The 17745-nt window shown below is 37.8% G+C and overlaps 1 protein-coding gene across 3 annotated transcripts; it reads right to left on the bottom strand.

Annotated features, from left to right (window-relative positions):
* Window positions 1-4117: 4117 nt before the first annotated feature.
* On the bottom strand, window positions 4118-14406 carry pde9ac (phosphodiesterase 9ac). 3 transcript variants are annotated; one of them, XM_026192186.1, is made up of 19 exons: window positions 14319-14406; window positions 13914-14072; window positions 12722-12792; window positions 11384-11461; window positions 11085-11128; window positions 10894-10948; window positions 9985-10055; window positions 9353-9440; window positions 9166-9247; window positions 8984-9058; window positions 8813-8899; window positions 8550-8654; window positions 8298-8380; window positions 7851-8007; window positions 7584-7697; window positions 7208-7312; window positions 6960-7088; window positions 6532-6627; window positions 4118-4447 (listed from the first exon to the last, which is right to left on the bottom strand). In XM_026192186.1, exons 2-19 carry the CDS (start codon window positions 13980-13982, stop codon window positions 4397-4399), a joined length of 1560 nt encoding a protein of 519 aa, XP_026047971.1. In that variant the 5' UTR covers window positions 13983-14072; window positions 14319-14406; the 3' UTR covers window positions 4118-4396. The 3 variants fall into 3 exon arrangements, with proteins under 3 accessions (XP_026047971.1, XP_026047970.1, XP_026047972.1); XM_026192185.1 differs by having other exon boundaries at window positions 13914-14064; XM_026192187.1 differs by lacking the exons at window positions 12722-12792; window positions 14319-14406 and having other exon boundaries at window positions 13914-13968.
* Between the last annotated feature and the right edge of the window lie 3339 nt (window positions 14407-17745).

Raw genomic sequence — 17745 nt, 5'->3', positions numbered from 1 at the left:
AATCTAGCTTGTCTCCTCTAGTCCAGTGCTCAAGCAAGGAGCTTGGCGTTCTTGTGAATGTGGGAGTCAGAAGAATGGGACAGCCATGATGTTTTAACTGTCTTGATGTGTGTGCTCAAAAAACAAGTCTGAGCTGCCTTGTTGTCTGGTCACACACTGACTTTCTTCAGATTCTTATGAAACTGCCCGACAACCTGGAACTGCATGGTGAAGAATGGATAAATGGGGCAGTAAGGAAAGAAAAAAGCCAGGTAGCATTTAAAAAAAATAATTCCATGCAATCCAGTTATGTATTAGTGTTTTCCATGAAACTGTGTGGTGGATCATTCACTTCCTGCTTCAAGGCTTCCCAAACACACATCCACACACAAATGCCCTTACCTTAACCCCTGGATGGGTGCAAGCTGGGAGGAATTTTCCACGGTGTATTGACTTGGGAAAGTAGTGAGTAAGAAAAGGATGACACAAAACTGAGGATGACATACTGCATCTGTAAATCTGTCTCCTTTATGAGTATCTCACAGAACAAACATGCAACTTAAAGAGCTCTTTTGGAGCCTCTTGAAGCCCTTATAGTAATAAACAAGGCAAAGTTTTCTGATCAATCTGCACCCATTTCTATTTCCATTATTAACAAGTCAAAACAGGCTAATGACACAGTAAAAACACCCCGAGGGCGCAATAACCCTGCTACCACAGACATGATTTCACGCTGCTCTGTGCTGCCTCACAAAATAAATCTTTTATCAATTCTAATCAACATTCCTGTATACTTTTTTCTCACATCGTCTTTGATCTGATATGTGGTGATAAAACTAGCTTCGAAACCTTGAGCTGGATCAAATTACCTTTTAGTTTCTCCTGAACTTTCCCTTTGCTAAAAGATCAGGAGTTGTGAGACCACCAGAGCAGCTGTGATCCATGATTTGGAGATTTGGAGATAAAGCTGCGGGAAGTGCTAAATTTTCAGCTCATAACCTTTTTTGACATTGTCTTAGATACGGTTGCACTGATTTACAAAATCATAGATAATGAAAATAATGAAAATTAAAGCCACTGTGTGTAGTATTCCAAGATTTGGCACCATTTGCACCCCAGGTGATAGAATCAACATTGACTCAAATGGATTTAAACACAAACTGACTGGATAAGTCACTCCTTGATGTGAAGAAACAGGTAGAAAACAGAAATTGTGCTAATTTCACTGAAAACTGGTACAGATTTTCTACCAAGGAAAGAAAGACAGTGAAAGTCAAAGGGAAGGTTTGCAAGATTGATAGTGAGACTTGCTATGACGTATGGTTTGGAGACAGTCGAGCTGAGAAAAAGATTGAAGGCTGTCCGGGAAGTGGTAGAACTAGGTGCTAAAAGTTTTGTTCAGATTGACCAGAAAGGACAGGGTTAGAAATGAGTACGTATATAGGAGCTTGGGTTGAGGAGTTTGAAACCAAATTTAGAGAAGGAAGGCTGAGATGGAAGAAGATGAATAATCTTCAAAACATCCAAAAAAGACTGAAGATAAAATCTGCTGAAGATGAAGAAGAAAGAAGAATAAAAAAAAAGGAGATGCAGAGAAACAAGAAGTGCAAAGCAAAAGCAAAATAATCTGGAAAAGGAGAAATGAAGAAGCAGAATCAGAAGAAGCAGCTGAAAAAGAAGAATCAGAGGAAAAGATAAGAACCTGAAGAAAAATCTAAAGAAGAAGAAAAGAAGAATCAATATTGCAGGAAAGGCTGGAACAACTAAAGGAAACAATATTGTGCAAGTGCAGTCTAAGATTAGTTAAACATTTACTCATTTAATTGCGTTCGAGGTGTTTTAGGAAGACACAGTATTTACTTTCACATCAACAAAAAGGCCCATTCAAGTACTGTGAGACTTAAACACGATGTAACGCCCAGCCTCCAGGCACAGAAAATGTATAAAGGCTTTTAGATATCAGTTACTTTAATTAGCACTGAAGTCATGGAAACATCTAATAGTGTACTGAATGATAAGTTTAGTAGATTTGGTTAAGGTTCAACTATGTCGTCAGTCATGTATGGGCAAAATAAGGGATTTAACCAAAACGTTTGCATTCAGTTGTTATAAGAAAGGAAGCGACTGAGAGAATAACAATAATAATAGAAAAAGTATTGCACACTGTCTCAACGTGTCAGACAGTCACTCCTTTTATTTATTGCTTGCAGTGGTTCAATCAGAGGCAACGCAGGAGAGTGCAGTGCACAATCCTTTCATGATCTGAGCATTCCTGCCGGTTAATGTCAATACACTCTGTCACGCTACATGGAGAATGTAGAGGGGCAATTACATCCATTCAAATGAGACACATCCCCAAGTCATTTACCTGCTTTCTCTCATCCCAGCAGCAACACTTACATCTGTTCAACTGTTTGAGATAATCAGCTCCTTTGGAGTGCACACGAAAGATTAGATGAATCCAAAAAGCACTCGCCAATTACTTGTCAGTAAATTGCTGAATGGACATTGATTAAGTTCAGGTATACACTGGTAGCCTGACGTTTCTTATAAACAGCACAAACAAACCTAAAAAACATGCAGCATGAATAATTTCTTTGGTGAGTGATGCTGTGAGTTGCTCTGTATTATTTATGTGATTTCATCAAAGCTATGTAGGTGGTATTCAGTATGTGTCAAATGAAGCTTGCAGGTGAGGCCTAAAATCAAGTGACTGGCAACATAGTACCCTAAAAAAAGTTTAAAAAAAAAGTAGGCTCGAAGGGAAACTGTGGAGCGAGAGGGCGTGAATTGGGCTGAGATAATTGGCACCTTTGGGTCGTACACAACTCCACAATTAGTCATATTTCAACACACATCGACTGTATTTTAGAGTCTAAAATGTGGCAATAAAATATCACTCAATCTGGATGATGGGCAGAGAGGACAACTTAAATATCTGCACAGAGCTTCATGAAACAACAGGAATAATTCAGGGATAGGTGTCGCAGAAGCCTTTGATTTACAACTATGTATAACTTCTTTAATGTGCTTTGATGTGAGAATATTTAAAAACTAAGCAGACTTAGAAGTTAGGAAAAATGTCATCATGTCATGTTATTCATTAGCTGACTTTGTGAGAAAGTTTGGATTTGCATTCTTGACCATAGTTATTGAAATATGAACTTAATTCAGTATGTTACTGTCCTTGTGCATGAAGTGTATTTAATGTGCAGTAATGTTGCAAATAAATAGATAAATAAAAACTGTATTATAGCAGATATTTTTACATCTTTCATACCAAAATCCAACTCATGATCACTTTTACAGCCCTTACCAGGCTCATTTGGTTTATTTTTTTTTAACTTTTCTCTAAAAAATCTACATAAAGTTAGTAGACTGCTTGTTTTTGCCATCTAAAAGTAAAAGGGCCGAGCCTTCAGCTTTCAGGCCTGTCTTCTGTGGAACCAGCTTCCAGTTTGGATTTGAGAAGCAGACACCCAAAGCACCACGTTAACTACTTTCAAGATCAGTCTGAAAATGTCTGTTTTGATAAAACATATGTTAGAGCTGGATCAGGTGACCCTGAATCCTCTCTTAGTTACACCGCAGAAGTTAGGTTGCTGGAGGTTTCCCATGATGCACTGTTTCTTTTTCACTCACTTTGTGTTTATACATTTACTCTGTAATTAATCATTAGTTATCATTAATCTCTTGGTCTCTTCCACAGTGTGTCTTATCTTGTCTTCCTTCCCACACTTATTAAAGCAGATGGCCGCCCCTCCCTGACCCTGATTCTTCCTGGATCAGGTTTCTTCCTGTTAAAAGGGAGTTTGAGTTTTTCCTTCCCACTATCATAAAATATTTGCTCCTAGGAGGTCATCTGATTGTTGGGATTTTCTCTGTATCATTGAAGGACTTTTAACTTACAATGCAAAAGCGCATTGCTGTTGTTGTTGTTGTTGTTGTGATTTGGTGCTATATATGTAAACAATTAGGAAAAACACTGGACACTTCATACCCCTATATGAATTTATTTGATTAAAATTGTTAGGAAAACACAGAAAATTTCACTTTGGTGTTTTTTATTTTTCCTACTCCAGAATTTAGGGAAAAAAGAAAACATTTTTATTTTGGTTAAAAAAAAATTATTGGTAAACTACTTCAAAATGAATCTTAAAATAATGCTTTAAGCTTGCCTTTGGAGAAATTGTACGTTCAAAATGATCGACACTATGAAAATGACTAGGGCCAGCAACATAAAGTCCATAAATATACAAAAACATTAGCAGGTCCCGCTCTTTAACCTCCAGTGCAGAAGTCAAAGTTCAAGATATGTCACCTTGATGCCTAATTTTAGTCCAGAGTGTAACGAAGCAGTGTAACGAAGCAGATCTGTCATCTTCGGAACATAGTGCTGGATGTCTTCACTGGAGCCTCACTCACACTTTTTTAAGTCTGTCCTGAATGTGATCATAAAAGATGATCCCTGGAATGAAATAATGGCTGTAATTAGGTAGAGAGAGGCAGATGGACCTAAAGGGCCAAAATGGAAACTAAAAACTAGATTTTAACAAGAACTCGTTAGTAACTCATTCTGGATAGCAATCACCCACCACAGAAAAAGTCAGTCGGATAGAAGTTGTCTTAGAGCTTTGAGTGAGAAATTGACTTCCCTTTGTGGAAAGTCAAAACTTACTCAGAGTCTTTGTTCTTTTTCTGTGAAAAAGCTCAATGTGAGATGAAGAAAAAGAAGTTTAAAGTTTCAGCTCATGAACAGAAACTGTTCTTTGTTGTCACTGTGAAAGAAACAAATAGATGAGCAACAATTTCAACAGTTTAGTTTCATCATCTGAGCCATGGAAAAATATATTTATATGCAAGCCTTAAATTTAAATGGACTATTTTATTAATTTAAAATGTTTTTCTTCCTGCTCAGTTTAAAAATAAATTGTATTCTGTTCTAATACTGTTCAGCCAAGAGCTTCACACTTTTTCACACATCAAGTGCTTGCTGAATCCAAAGTGATGAAAATGTTGCACATTTCTAAAGGTCACCTTTTACAGATCGAGTTCAGTTTACAGACAAGTTGTGGAGAGAGGCAGAGACAGAGAGCACTCATGAAACTAACACTGAACTAAAGCACAATCAAGGACTCGGTTACTCACACACACACCACTGTACTCACTCACTGCAGAGCTTACTTCTTCTTCCTGCCTAATGACATATTTTCAGTTTTTTTCTTCTGTGCCTCATTGAACAAAAGACACACCTTTATGTTAGCATTTAGTTCTTTAGTGTGTGTATGAATGTAGGCTTACTGCAGGCATTTGTGTGTGTGTGCGTGTGTGTGTGTGTGTGTGTGTGTGTAACTGAGGCAACAGCCGTGTGAAACACATTGCATAACTGATAACTGGCAGTGATTGGTAATTCCCATGGAAAGCTTAAATGGCACTGTGGACGTCAACATGAATTTGTTTACCAGTTTTCATTTTTTTCGTGCGAGAGGAATATCTCATATTTTGATATTCCTACCAATTTCCCCAGCTCTAATTTGTTATGGCAACATTAGTTAATTTTAATTGCTTGACAAGTACATGCTCAACTGGTATTGTTCCCAGTCTTGCACGCTGCATCACGCTGCACTCACAATATGAAGTTTTGCTTATAAAAAAATGATATCAATACAAGACTCAGCAACTTCTCTGTTGATTTCCTCAACAGTCTACATGTAGATACTAATGCAAAGGCTAAATACTGCTGCAGACAATAGACAATATAGACAAAAATTATTTGATTTGACTTGCCTGTGAGGGCTGAAATGAAGAAATACACACACTGGCTACTTTGGTGGGTACACCTGTTCAACTGCTCATTACCACAAATATCTAATCTGCCAATCAGAGGGCTGTAACACAATACATTTAGGCATGTAGATGCAGTGAAAATTACATTCTGAAGTTTAAACCAACCATCACAATAAGTAACAACGGTGATTTATGTGAATTTGAATGTGTCACTGTTGTTGGTGTCAGACCAGCCTGAGTATCTGAGAAGTGTGTCATGAATATGCACATGAAAAAAAGAAATGTCATAAGATGTTATAAGAATTGTTTCCAGTACCTTGTTGAATGTAAGGCAGTTCTACAGGCAAAGGAGGCTCAACCTGGTACTAGCAGAGTATACCTAATAAAGTGGCCACTGAGTATGTAGTATGGCATTGTTTTGTATGGTTTCAAAAATAATAAACCATATAAGGTTTTCTAAAGTATAAGGTGAGCTTTCAGGTAGGCAGGTGCAACGAGCTAACAGAGGCAAGCTAGCTGTGTCTGTATGCTAGCTGTAATAAATTTACTGAAAAGAAGAACATTTAATTACCTATCTAACTTTAAACTAGAAAGAAAATTAGATTACTTTCCCAAACCACAACTTTCATTGTCCCCACTGTTATAAACTGTTGATTCCATTCACTATCGTGATAAACACACAAAATAGCCACATTAGCTAGCTACATTAATGTCAGGTCAGAGAAAGAGCTAGATAGATAAGAGTAGGGATAGAATAGGTTTTACCTCTGTCATAGCATCATCAATCTGCTTCAGTTCCTCATAGTGGTCACGAGAGTCTCTCAAAGGCTGAACCATTAGTTCTTCAATCTGAGGGAAAAGCTAGTGGAAAATACCACAGTATAAATTTAACATAATCTGTTTACAGTACTATGCAAAATAGCCAGCTGTTATTTCTTTATAATTTGCTTCCTAGGTGCCAAATAAATTTTCTTGCGATTTTTGTAAGTGATCTTGAGCAATAGAAACTGGACAAGTGGAGGACAAAAGAAGTGACAGGCCTAACAAACTTCAGAAGATGAATAGTATCTGAATGCCAAGACCTAAGAGATATGTCTGGTTCCTCAACTGATTGATCTACGGTTGAATGAAACCTCATCATACTTTTGCACAGTACTGTACATCTGCACATAGTTGGAAAGACAGAGTTATACCTTCATGACAGTCTCAAACATTGGAATAAGGACAAACTTGATGAATCCAATTTGAGCTGTGGGTTTGGTAACTTTATCCCTGTCCATGAAGGGAGCGACGGGGAGACCCTCAGATTTCTCCCTGTCACTCTGGAAAACAAATTTGTCAAAGTATTGTTATTAAGTTCAGTGTATTCAGTCTTTGCTTTAATTTGGCATTATTAGATCACAGATTTACTGATGAACATCAGTGCTTTGGTTGGCGTCACCTGCATAAAGTACTCCTCAAGTAGACAGTCCACCCACGGTTCAGCAACCTCAGTTGGCCTCACCTCATTGGAAATATCACAGCACTTGATCAAAAGCATCTTCAGCTGAAAAAACAAACATACACTTGTAGAAACACATGCACAACACACACAAACTGAGAATAAAAGTAAAATGCTAACTTTTGTCTTTCAGCATTCACTGTATTTCTGTAACCAATTTCCCAATTACACTAACACAACCAGTTTCACTTCTGCAAAGTACAGCACAATCGATGAGTCTGTTTGTTCTGAGGTCACATCTGTTAAGCACAGTAAAAGAAACAGCCTATGTCAAGCAGAGTTGCAACATGACCTCCATGATGCACAGGCTACGTACGCATGTCACATGCTCTTCATTGGTGAAGTCAAAGTTGTCCACTTTTTGCTTAAAAGCCTCTAGTATCTCTCCGTGTCTAGCCATATCGGTGGCCAGAATGAGGGCGATAATTGCCTGGAAGCATAAGAGCAAAGTCAAAGTAAACTTGACATCTGCTTATACATGAAACATGAAAATACGTGGCAAGTTTGTAGGAATTGAAATGAAATGGCATGCTTGTCATAAATATATATTTGTACTAGTAATAGTTTTGAATGCCCGTCTAACCTTTCGGATCTGTTTGAATGCTTCGGGATCTACATTCGCAAAGATATTGCACTCGGGAAGAGAGAGGATCTGGAAAGCCACGGCACAGTGATGGTTCTCCAGCGGAGAGATGTCGTTGTAGCGTACTGCCAGCTCTGTGCGTGCATTGATTTGGTACCTGATAGATGGAAGACATTGTTGAATGGATGGACTCAAGATGGATGGATAGGATATTCTCATGAAGTTTCTCTGATAAGAGATATTCTCGCCTGCCTGAAATCCACAGCCCAAAACAAATACGATAAAAATGAATTGCCATGTTTACATAACCGAGTTCTCTCCATGCAGAACTAGTTTCACAGTCCATCAACAAGTGTTGTGCAGATGATGTCAAAATATACCGGGGGTCAACAGGTATGTGCAGCTCTATCAATCAACACCCCCTACAGAGAGAATAGCGAATCTTACGTGTTGTTGTAGCCCGGGTGGTCCAGGTCGTGACACACTGCAGCTGTCATTAAAATGCCCATATCTGTGAGCGTCAACTTCTCCTGGTCAGCAGTGTAAATGAAAGAGCTTGTTACAAAATGTAAATGATCATTATCATAAAAAGGATCTTTATTTTGCAAAAATGGCATAAATGCTGGAAAAGTCAGATAAATTATACACTTGAAATGCATGAGCGCGTATACACATCCACACCCGCAAACTGCACCATACCTGCAGATTGCAGAGATGAATCATGCCATACATCATCTGACTAACACAGAAGCAGTGACGAAAGTTGTGGAAAGGGTTGTTACGGTAGTTCTCCTGAACTGCCAGCTGAAAGGCAGAAAATTATTCATTCATTGGGCTCACTGCAGAGTCTTGAATTAAAAGCATTTTATAGGTTGTGCCCTTTAAAAATTCTTTTTCAATCTGTGTCTGAACTCTCTGCATTATTTAGTATAACCCAGTATACCCCTGCTGTCCTTTATTACCAGCCAGCGTTTCAGGGTGATGGGGTTCATGTTAAATTCCTTCACCAGTCCCAAGTCATGGTACATGTACTCCAAACAGCTCAGCATCTACAGCAATAAGAAAAGAGAAAAGAAGTCAAACATCAGTCATTTGGATGACACAGTGAAAATGGTTGAAGGAAACTGACAAACCTCGTTGTGTTCCCAGTGCCATACATCGAACGTTGGCTTCTTCAGCGCCTCAATAGTCTCCTGAGAGAGCGTGTACTGCAACGGCCAAGCAAGTAAAGCCATCAGATCATCAAAGACCTATTATATCTTAAGAAGGGTGCTTTGTCCAACAGCAAAGAAAACATTTATCATAGATTAGACACCTTTGGGTAACTGGGGACATCTCGTCTTGGAGTGACCTTCTTCCCATCATCAGAGAAGTTGTACTTACATGGACAATTTACCCTGAGATAAGAAGGAAAACAATTTGAGACATATTCCCTTTTTTCTTTTACTAACTAACTTTTGATATAACTTTTGAAATTGTAGAGGCTTTATATCAGACTTCACCTGCCACCACCTCTTGAAGTCATTTCGTCTCGAAGCTTCTTCAGTTCATTTTTACACTTCTCAATCTCCACTACTTTCAAGCCCTCCACTGAAACAAGAAGAGTAATATTTTCTTAAGGAATGTGTTCCCTCTGGAATATTGCAGGTTATAGTCAATCCAAATGATGTTTCCTTTCAGATCCTCTCAGCTGTATCTTCCTTTAACACACAAAATCTTTGCTTGATTGTCTACTTGTTCCTTTGACTGTCAAGTACCTACATGATCAGGAGTTGAGCAACCAAACTTGGCACACGAGTACATCTTAGGCTCCTTAAGGTTCTTATCTATGTCGGATATTTTGATTTTATCAGGTTGCCTAGCAACCACCTAGGAACATGCTAAAATGATCTGCTAAAGCACAAACACCTATTGAAAGCATTATATGACATTTATTTCAGAACAATAATAATTACATCATAACAACTTGAATCATACATGATATAATGTCTTCATGTTGACTAGCAATTTTACCTTTAAGTACTTACAACACCTTATAAAAGCATTTTATCGTTTTAATTTCATAGCCAAAAGCATACATACAGCGATACTGTAACATTAACGTATTACTAGTTGTATTAAATAGACCACTCACACTCTACCCTCTTTTCCAACATGGCTATCCTGTTGGTGACCTCAGTCTTTAACTCATTGATGCGAAAGGCTCTGTGAGGGAAAGGCAAATGACAATATGAGAATTTTATGGAGAATGTCAGGTGATACAATCGAACGAAAAAATAAAGAAAACAAGCCAACATCAGCTGACGACGCAGCCTATATATGCATCCTGTCGGCAAATCAGTATATAGAGCACATTGTTTAAGCTGCTTTAGTGTGCCTACAGTTTGCATATCTACAATCTGCTTTGCAACCAGCCTCCACCCTATTTCTTCCTCCTCATGCAATTTCTGACTATCAGTGTGATATCTGCTGTCACCGATGCCTGCTTTGTTATGCACCATGGATCTTGCTGCTGATTTGTGTGCATAATTACTGGAACTGACAATATTGTTTTGACTATATTGGTCCTGACTAAACTGTATTTTTCTTTTTACTAACTGACTGAACTTGCCTCTAAGGCCTGAGCATTTGTCAGTGAAATACCACGGTGTCAGATATGTGTGTTAGGTATTGGCAGTAATCTGATTAGTTTTTTCAAGTAATGAGTAAAGAAAGGGATTTCTATTTCAAAAAAGTAATTAGATTACTGTTACTTTCCCGTAAGCACACTGCGTTACTAAACCATGATTGTTTGTAAGTGTGTCATGACAATGACGTACAAGTGTGCGACGTCCGTGGCTGCAACAGACGTGTGTAGATCAGAAATGGATAATATGGAGTGCGGGAGAGAGTACAACCATGCAGCGTTTAAAGCTTGAAAGTACTGACATTACTTTGAGTTTGACTCCGTCAGTAATCATTAATTATTAGTAATTACTTTTTTCAAGTAACTTGACCAACACTGGTTAGGTACGTGTGAAAGAATAAAAGATGAAGACATTACCTGCTGAACTGCTCAGCGACTTGGGACAGCACGTTCTGAAACATGTCCTCCTTCTCTGCAAACATCAGTATAGTCTCAATAAGCAATTATGTTGTCAGATTTGGGTATTGATTACTTTCTGTTACAGTGATTACTTTGAAAAACATGTGATGTTTCAATGTACATTACACCGAGCTGTTGAAACACTTTACCTCCGAGCTGAGGAGTAGACAGTGGAACAACTTTGTACAAAGAGCTGTGAGGAAATCAGATGTACAATTATTATTATTTCTTTTCCTCAAGGTTTTAAAGTCTTTTTCAATTTTAGAAACACTGCTTCATGCAAATTTGAGAAGCAACTGTTATCTGGTTATTATTGAAAGCTTCTTTGCAGCTAGTTAGATCTGATGATGATAATGATCGTGATTACTCTGCTACTTTCCCGAAAGTAATTATATCCCAATGTCTAACAATGCTTTGATCCCAATGCCTAACAATACTTTAACAATACTTTGGAGAGTTGGTAGGCATGGTTGGATCGATGGAGACCAAGGCACCCTCTTGATCCACCATCATAATGGCAGTGTTCCTGTCGCAAGATGAGGAAAAGAAAGAGAGAGTTAAAACATCTGCCCTTAACTTTTTATAATTTACATACTTAATTGTTTATTATCCTCCTGCTATAAAACAAGGAAACACAATTTTAAAATTTGCCAAAACCATGTTTAAATCTCAAAATGATGTAATCTATTAGGCAAGTAACAAGCCTATTCCATGTTTTTATATCCAAATTTGATCCATCACTCTAGACTGTTTTTTTCTGCTTTTTTGTAAACAATACATTTGAAAATTCATGGATAACAATAATCAAATTTTGCATTATGAATATAATTTAGATTAAAGAGTCTGGTATATATTGATGGCTTAAGCATTACAGAAATATAAAAATGAATTTGATAATGGTCACTTCTTACATTGGGTGAAGCTCTTGTAAGCTTGTTAAGCACTGTATATGTATAAAATCTTTTAAAAATTAAGCTTTATTTATTTATTTATTTATTTTTGTGTGTCAGTTGTGGAAATAAGTTTAACCTTGAACCTTTTGTAAGACACACATACTAATTGTATTAATATTTCTGTTATTTGCTGTTAAAAAGCACAATTGTGACATAATTTGACAGGCATGTTCCTGGGTCTTTGACCCAGTTTTTACATTTATTTTGGTCTTGTCTATTTAAGAGATTTCTAGTTCTTCATTAGTCTTGAGTTTTGTTTTCTCTGGTGCATCTCAGTTTGTTATTTCTAGTTCGTGGTTCTTGTTTTTTTACATTAAGTTCCCTTTCAAGTCCAGTCTGTTGCCGGTCTCGTCTCCGTCTTGTCATCAGTGTCTCCTGCTGTAGTCTGTTTAGTCTCCGTGTTTTATTATCCTTTGTTTCGCTTTTTATGTTTCAGTGTCTGTCTGGTCTCTCTGTCTCCTAACTGGTTTCCTTATCCTTTCATGGTAACTTTTCAGTGGGCCAGTCCCTGTGTCAAGTTCATGTATCTCAGTCTAGGTCTCAGTGTGTGTTATTTCCTGTTTTATTTTGATAGTCTCCTGCCTCCTTTGTATTGTGTTCTGGTCTCATTAGTCTCTGATTAGTGTCAGCTGTATTCCCGCCTGTGGCCTTTTCCCTCGTTGTCCTCTGTGTGTATATTTTGTCTGAGTATCCCTGTGTGTCTGTTTTCCCTGTGTTGAATTAAATGTGGATTATTTCCTGCTTAGCAACTTTCAGTGTGTTCTGAGAGAGCTCAGCAATAAAGCTGTTTTTGAATTCAACCTCTGTAACTTTAGTAAGACTAAACAACAAACCTGGGAATGTTAGATGATGAACACAGAAGTTCCTTGATGTCACATGGGCTGCAATGCTGGCTGAACACCACCTGTGATGTAAACACAGCTCCTGCTTTGGTTTATTTTTTCAGATACACATCTTATTCTCATATTCAGATATAGATCAAATAAATTAGTTGTCAGTTACAGTCATGTAAAATGAGTCTTCTCAAAAGCAAACATTAAAAAAAGTGCTGCCATTTTTGTATCAGGTACACATTCACACAAACAGTTGAAGCTTGAGGCTTTAGAGTGTCTGTGTCATCACCTGGGAACATAAGGTAAGAGTCAATTATTTTTAATAGTTAAATAAGTCAAAAACACCAGGGAACAATAAAAAAAATAATTTGTTCATTAAAAAGGTGGATAAAGTTTGGTTTTATTGATCTCAAATTGCAGAAATAAATTTGCTAAGTTCATGAAACTTAAGCGTAAAATACAAGCACCAAGTTTATAAAATCTGCTTAGAGACTTGGTGGTCAAAAGTGTGTGCATCTATCCATGTAATCTCAAGTGAGCAGATGTAGCAGACAAACAACAGCCTCAGGCTGTGTGTTTGGGGCTTTTGAATAGACATGTCATTGCCAGAAGAACTCTACATCACCAGATCAGCAAATCTCAGTGTGTGTACTGAAAGCATTAGCCATGGCAGCTGCTGTTGTTATGATTAAGAATCTGAAGAAAATCTGTGCTTTTTTTTCCTGTTTCTACATCGCCCTCCATTATTAACTCAATTCCTGCTTATTGAAATGTTAATGTAATTGAATAGATAGATAGATGTAAATCTATATTGTGTTCTGTGTACAACATCAAACATTAACGAAGGTTTGTGAGAGCTTCACAAACAGGTGTTTGGGTCTGTCATTAACACCTGTGAAGCAAACTGATGAGCACCACTCTCTAATTTTAGCTCCTCCTCAGCTGAAGTGTATCCACTGGGAATTTGCTTGTAGGAAAGCCTAGGAGGTGAATTATAAATGGAATCATTTAACTGCAATAGTTATCGATTGCTGTTTTAACAATTAAACCTATTATGAAATTCTAATTATTATCCTAAAATCGATAGAATAATAAAAAACTGAGTCACTGAAACGGGGTAAAGGTTTTGAGTTAAACCAATGAAAAATGGATCCGTAATATTGATAATGCAAATATTTAAAATTAGACTCACCTTCTGCACCTTTCCATCCACATCCAGGTAAATAGTTTTGGGGGCATAGGAGGAAGAGCTGGAACCCATATTGGCCTCCCTCTCCTCTCTTACACACCCACAGATATTCTGTGTTGGAGTCCTGACAAACCTGGGAACCACCAGGGTATTTCTGCAGAGCTTATAAAAGCATGATAGTTACCAAAAAACAAGTTTTACAGCAAAAAAAACAAAACAAACAAAAAAAATGGTCACAACAGAACAGTACTGATGCAAAATATCACTATGAAAAATATAAAATTGTGTATAAAACAAAAATGAACACACAGTCAAATAGTTTCTTAAATTATCTTCCAATAAAACACAAACATTTAACATTAAAACAGTTGCAATAACTAAAAGCGTCATCACATCTTTTGAACTCACAGCGTTAGTGAAGCTTCCCGTGCGGAGGCTGGAAGTAATGACCCAGGTGCTGAGGATGCAGCTGACTCACATGCAGATGCACGCGCACATGCTCAGACACAATCGATGCACATGCAAAAGGGAAAGCTACGAGGAGGAGAGAGAGGCTGGGAGCGACGAAGCTGGTGAGGAAGGGTACATGTCAGGGAGCTGGAGGGGTATGGAGTAATATGAAGATAACTGGTACTTGTATTGGTTGCCATGGAACTTAAGTGGCGTGGAGCTTTTAGGGGCTTTTACCTGAACCTCTTATCTACAACGTCCAATCCCCTGAAAATTATAGGAAAACACAAACACAAAAGCATCATCAGATACTGAAGATAATTTATTTATGCCACTCCTGTCTGAAAAATTACATTACAGTTGCAATAACAACAGCGGTTGTTATTGGGCCAAAAGGCACACAGGGCTCAAACAACACTCTGATTAGGGACTCAGGGTTACGTGGAAAATCCTAGAAAAGTATATCTTATCAAGGGGACTAAATGTCCAACAAAGGAGGGGTGTATTTTCAAATGACCTTGTTCTTTGAGTCGGCCAGTGAGCTTGTTTGTGCTGTGTTAGTGAATATGTGTGAGCGTGTGTGTTCCTCCTCTCAGTCGGCTCATCTTCTTTATTTTTAATGGCAGGTCCTGCAGAGGGTTTGGTCAGATGAGTTCAGAAGGGCACTTGGGAAGATTTCAAGGCACATTTATTTTTCTTAGCAACACTAAAATACTACAAAACAATGATTTCATACATTTTTGTTACACATTTAGGCCATGTAAAAGATTGACTGACCAGGCTTGATGCATTTCATGTAGTGCATTTCTGATTTAAGTTTTGATGTTGTTGTAGTTTGTTTATCTATACTGCATAAGTAGATTTTCACTGCAAATGCTCCAAGGTGAAAAACCTCAGAAAGAGAAGCAGATATAGCCCTGAAGGACAAAGTAGTTAAAATCAAAACGGCTCTGTTGTAAAGAAGAACAGATGCATTAATTATCAAACATGTTAAACATGCATTTTAATCCAGCAGTATCAAAAGTATTACTGAGGCCCAAAGAGCTGCAGGATATATTCTAGGGCTTATGAGTGGAGGAATGACACATAAATAAATAAATAAAGCTCTGTCGCATCTTTTAAATTCTTGTCTTATCTTTTCTGATCTCTTTTTGTATACTTTTAGATAACAGGGACTCTTTGGGTCACAGAAACTCTGCAATGTTAAAGGGGAAAGTGGTTCACAGAAGCCAGAACAGATTGTATGGATTTATTTTCTAAATTTGCTGGGAAACGCTCTCTTAATCTTTAGCAAAATATTTCATGAGCCTCTCCAAAATAAATCTAGTTAAGAATGTGCACCACTGTTGTGTGGACTTGGACTGAAGTAAGCCAAGCCATTATGTTTGCTTCATTTGTCATAAAATAATCTTCATCTGGGCATAAAACTGCTTGTTAGTCAATTGTCCGATTACTTTTGAGCATCTGAAAATGGGGGACTGTGTATAATGGCTTTAAATCCATTCATCCATCCATCCATCCATCCATCCAGGGTCATGGGGGGGCTGAAGCCCAGCAGCCATAGTATGAGAGGCAATGTACACCCTGGACAGGTCGCCAGGCTGTCACATGTCTGACTTTAAATCCTAAACAGTGAATGCAAGAAAATGAAATAAAATCAAATGGTGTTAAACCCCTTAAATTTAAACTGAAAGTGAGCACTTCAGTCCCACCGTGCTTATTATTTAAAATCCACTGTGGTCCCGTACAGACACAAAACTATAAAAACTGTCTTTATCCAAGAAATTATGGATCAAACTGTGTAAATGAAAATTTTATAAAATGCTATGAGACCTGTAACTGCTGATTTTCAGTCCAGTTCTTCTGTAATTTGGCAAACTCAACCTTTTCAACCTTCCTCACTTAAGAATGTCAATGTAAAATCGATTCTTTGCTTCTTTTTTTGTCCCTTGAGTTAGATGTCTTTTTTAGATTTAAAGGTGTCTTGAATCATTCATAGGTCCGTGTTAACTGACTAAAAAAAAAACAATGTCCAACCTTTGAAAGACCTTCTGAATTTTGCACAGTTGTGTATATTGAAGCCAAAGTCAGTACTTCACTAGATCTTTGCCTATTCAGAAAAAAAGCTGGATAAGAACTTTCCAATAGTAAAATGTCACCTTCCTCCACAGGGAATTTCACACTGACTGCTTGGTGTGAAGAAAGGTGCTAAAAAAAAGAGGCTCCGTCAGGCAGCAGGAGGTGGTCGTTCAATAAACTGGGAAAACTTCACACATCCTCTCTATTCAGTTACTGCAGATACAAACACACACATGCTTTCTGCACACAGACGGGTTGCTGTTCCCCAGAGGTTAATTACTGCTCTGACTTCTAAGCTCTTCTGTAACCACTGGAGAACAGGTGGAAGATGATGGGACAGACTGTGCTACTAATAATCAATATGTGACATCAAAGTACACAGCTGAATAAAAACGGCCTGTTCTCACTACCAAAGGATATTTCATTTTCCACTTACTGTAACACACATGTGATTATGCACATGTATTCTTCTTGCTGCGTAATCCCATGATGCATGTGTATTCATGAGCCTGCCTGCTAAGTGATAAATGGTGTTTCAAACAGAACAAAGACCACGAAGCCCAGATCAAAACAGGCGGCCCCTGATTCGCTTATGCAACCGTAATACTCACACCTTCAGTGAGGGAAGGTACAGTTCAAAAGCAATCAGTAAAATCATGCAGATTTTCATGACAAAAGATGTCCAGCTGGACCTCTGAAGGGAACACATTATCTTAATAATAGTGATAAACCGGGATACTTTGTTTGCATGTGTTTGTAGACACTTTCACAAGCTCACATCCGCTTATTCTGTGTGTGCGAGTCTCATCACCAGGATCAAAAATTCATTTTCTCCTTTCAGACCTTTTTACCTTTATAAGTAAATCTTGCAAAGTGCATCTAACTAAAAGCATCATCACATCTGTTGAACTCACAGCGTTGGTGAAGCTTCCCGTGGCTATTCTGTACATGTATGTTGCATGCCTGTCTGTAATGCAGCCTTCACCTATTCAAAGTGAGAGTCAAAGGGTAAATATGATACAAATGGTTCAAGGAAAATATGATTTATGTTACATAAATTAAAAGTTCCTTTTTGAAATAGCTCATTTTAAAGTCAGTTAGCTCATATTATTCATACCTGAAGCAGATATAGTTATGGGTTAAACAAAGGCCGCTGTCACTGTACCACCTGCACTTGCCAATATTAGGCAAAACAAAGGGGCAAAATAGTCTTCATGAGTTTGTCAAACAAACAAACAAACAAACAAACAAACAAACAAACAAACAAAAAACCCACAAAGATTAAAAAAAAGCAAACTATCATGAA

This window comes from Astatotilapia calliptera, chromosome 14 (assembly GCF_900246225.1).
Source record: "Astatotilapia calliptera chromosome 14, fAstCal1.2, whole genome shotgun sequence".
Lineage (NCBI taxonomy): Eukaryota > Metazoa > Chordata > Actinopteri > Cichliformes > Cichlidae > Astatotilapia > Astatotilapia calliptera.
The sequence above is the reverse complement of the archived record's forward strand: the minus strand, read 5'-3'. Positions and strand labels throughout refer to the sequence as shown.